Source organism: Phragmites australis, chromosome 1 (assembly GCF_958298935.1).
Source record: "Phragmites australis chromosome 1, lpPhrAust1.1, whole genome shotgun sequence".
Taxonomy (NCBI): domain Eukaryota; kingdom Viridiplantae; phylum Streptophyta; class Magnoliopsida; order Poales; family Poaceae; genus Phragmites; species Phragmites australis.
Genome location: NC_084921.1, coordinates 28,799,966 through 28,803,302, shown reverse-complemented (window position 1 = coordinate 28,803,302; position 3,337 = coordinate 28,799,966). Strand labels below are relative to the sequence as shown.

Below are 3,337 nucleotides of genomic sequence, written 5' to 3'. Positions count from 1 at the left end.
AAGGAGAACTGTCGCTTCCTTCGACGCATGCAAGGACCGATGAGGGCTTGATGCGTTGCTCGCTGCCTCGCTGGGCCAATGATTGCTGCACCTGTCGCGCTAGGCCGTGCACCAGGTTGCCTCGGCTGTATGTCTGGGCTGGTTGCTGGCAGCCATGGTACTGCACATTCTTGGACAGACCTGTGCACAAGTGGTGAAACATAGGTACAAGTAGCTTAAAAAAAAAGTTTGGACCATGATGTCGGAGAACAGGGTCGGCCCACTGTGCTTCGCCCCTGTTGATTATCATGGTCGCTACAGAAATATATACTTGCTTCGAACAGAGTCAAACCAAGCCCGCAGGCTGCAGTCGAACTCGATCACGCGATCCTATTTTGCTGCATGCATGCGTAGGAGATGAGAGGGACCGACGGTTTCTGTCTTTCTGAGGTTGTTACATTGTTATCGTAGGGACTCGCGATTCGGTTCTGACTTAATTAGCAACCCGATCGAGACGAAACCGTCGAGATAGGGGGTCTGGGGCGAACGCTTTTAAGTACGTAGATAGTAGAAATCTTTAGCTGATTTACTTATTAGAGATTTATTGGATAAGATAGGATAGGGATTTATCTCTGTTAACTAAACTTCTTTAAATACGTACGCCCCAAACGCAGCCGCCTATACCTTCTTCAATTTCTCTTCCACTTCTCCTCGGCTGTTTCGGTGCATCGATCATGGCGGGCGGCAGCTTCAACGAGAAGCACAAGCAATACCCGGGGAAGATGACGATCTTCGTCTTCCTCGCCTGCCTCGTCGCCTCCTCCGGCGGGCTCATCTTCGGATACGACATCGGCATCTCCGGTACGTGCTGCATCTATTCATCTACCATGCATGGATCTGTTGAGTTCTCCGGCCGCCATGCATGAAATTTATATGGTAACATACAATGCATCAACGAAACGAACGCGTGCGTGCAGGTGGCGTGACGTCGATGGACCCGTTCCTGACCCGCTTCTTCCCGTCGGTGTACGCCAAGGAGCAGGAGGTGGTGGAGACCAACCAGTACTGCAAGTTCGACAGCGAGCTGCTAACGCTCTTCACCTCCTCGCTCTACCTCGCCGCGCTCGTCGCCTCCCTCTTCGCCGGCTACATCACCAAGAAGTGCGGCCGCAGGGTGTCCATGCTCGGCGGTGGCATCATCTTCCTCGCCGGCGCGGTCCTCAACGGATTCGCACGAAACGTCGCAATGCTCATCATCGGCAGGGTCTTCCTCGGCATCGGCGTCGGCTTCAGCAATCAGGTGACGTATATTTTTTCCTTTATTTTTATTTTTTTGCACGTAATACTAATATCTGCATGCATGCTTCAATTCACTCCGTGTACACGTCAACCAGATCTGCCATAATTAAGATCGGATCTAATATTTTGTAAAACAAAAAACGGATCTAACAGATGGCACCGCAAAACTAGATTGCATGTAGAGTAGCTTCTGAACACATGCGCATGCACGCATGCTGGCAATGCAAATTTCAGGTATGCATGTAGGTCAACTGGATACTTTGCGTGGTTTTCGAGATTAGGTTAATACAGCATGAGTGCGTAACTTAACTCCAGCCCGGTTATCCGTTAAACGATCTACTCCTATATGATAGGATCTGGTAGATGTATTTGACTTTTGTGCAAATCATGCATGTACATTGTCCGCTTTCATGCATGCGATGGGAATAGGCCATTATATTCATGTGTGCCTGTGTCAATGTTCCCGTGCAGTCTGTGCCGCTGTACCTGTCGGAGATGGCTCCGGCGAATATGCGCGGCATGCTCAACATCAGCTTCCAGCTCATGATCACCATCGGCATCCTCGCCGCCAACCTCGTCAACTACTTCACGGCCAAGATCTCCGGCGGCTGGGGCTGGCGCGTCAGCCTCGGCCTCGCCGCCGTCCCGGCAGTCATCATGGTCGGCGGCTCCATCTTCCTCCCCGACACGCCCAACTCCCTCGTCGCCCGCGGCAAGGAAGAGAAGGCCCGCGCCATGCTCCGCCGCATCCGAGGCACCAACGACATTGGCCTCGAGTTCGACGACCTCGTGGCGGCCAGCGAGGCCACCAAGGCCATCGAGAACCCGTGGAGCACCCTCCTTGAGCGCCGGTACCGGCCGCAGCTGGCGATGGCCTTCCTCATTCCGACGCTGCAGCAGCTCACCGGCATCAACGTGGTCATGTTCTACGCCCCGGTCCTCTTCAAGACCATCGGCTTCGGTGGCACCGCCTCGCTCGTGTCCGCCGTCATCACCGGCGGCGTCAACATGATCGCCACCTTCGTTTCCATAGCTACCGTCGACCGCCTCGGCCGCCGCAAGCTCCTCCTCCAGGGCGGCACCCAAATGGTCATTGCTCAGGTACAAACATACCTATACTTAATTCATTGCAACAAAAATATCAACATATATAGCATTAATTGTGACAACAACATGTGGACAAAAACATGATATGGTGCAGTTCGTGCTTGGGACGCTGATCGCGATCAAGTTCGGGACGAGCGGCGTGGCCGACATCTCGCGGTCTTACGCGATCGGGGTGGTGGTGTGCATCTGCGTGTTCGTGTCCGCGTTCGCGTGGTCGTGGGGGCCGCTGGGGTGGCTGGTGCCGAGCGAGATCTTCCCCCTGGAGATCCGGTCAGCGGCGCAGAGCGCGGTCGTCGTCTTCAACATGATCTTCACCTTCGTCATCGCGCAGATCTTCCTCATGCTGCTCTGCCGCCTCAAGTTCGGCCTCTTCTACTTCTTTGGCGCATGGGAGATCGTCATGACGATCTTTGTCTACTTCTTCCTGCCGGAGACCAAGGGAATCCCCATCGAGGAGATGGACAGAATCTGGGGAAAGCACTGGTACTGGAAACGGTTCATCGACGACAACCGGAAGGTCGAGTTGACATCCACGGCCGTATAACTTAACCAATCCTAGTTCGTCCTAGTTTTGATCTCCAAGGAATTTGTCAGTCCTTCTGCTGAGACTTAATTTTGGTCGTATAACTTAATGTAGTACCTGCCACGGTAAATAATAATAATATTAGGACTTTGTTGAGACTGAAGATTAGAATGTGGTATTTACCACAAATGCATGCAACAGGATGTTTCAAACCGAACAATCTGTAGTTCTGCACCAGCAATGCTCCTTGGTACTGTATCATATCCGGCAAATGCTAGCTTTCTGGAAACACACTATTCTGTTTAACTACATGCTTACTTGAAGGATGATACTAATGTCCTCTTCTCTGTTTTTTTATTGGCAAGGAATAACATTATGCTGCTAGCAACAACAAAGTGTTCTACAAAGATGAGCACTGAAAAACGACAA

At 52.0% G+C, this 3,337-nt stretch overlaps 1 protein-coding gene across 1 annotated transcript; it reads left to right on the top strand.

Annotated features, from left to right (window-relative positions):
* The first annotated feature begins 713 nt into the window (after positions 1-713).
* Positions 714-2,929, top strand: LOC133883886 (sugar transport protein MST8). The gene is made up of 4 exons (XM_062323278.1): positions 714-840; positions 957-1,279; positions 1,750-2,379; positions 2,480-2,929. Exons 1-4 carry the CDS (start codon positions 714-716, stop codon positions 2,927-2,929), a joined length of 1,530 nt encoding a protein of 509 aa, XP_062179262.1.
* Positions 2,930-3,337: the final 408 nt, after the last annotated feature.

What these genes read in the sequence shown, in the direction of transcription:
- LOC133883886 (XM_062323278.1), top strand. Translation starts at nt 714, where the DNA reads ATGGCGGGCGGCAGCTTCAACGAGAAGCACAAGCAATACCCGGGGAAG. An exon ending in ATACGACATCGGCATCTCCG is followed by an intron (nt 841 to 956) that starts GTACGTGCTGCA and finishes GCGTGCGTGCAG; the next exon opens with GTGGCGTGACGTCGATGGAC. An exon ending in CCCAAATGGTCATTGCTCAG is followed by an intron (nt 2,380 to 2,479) that starts GTACAAACATAC and finishes GATATGGTGCAG; the next exon opens with TTCGTGCTTGGGACGCTGAT.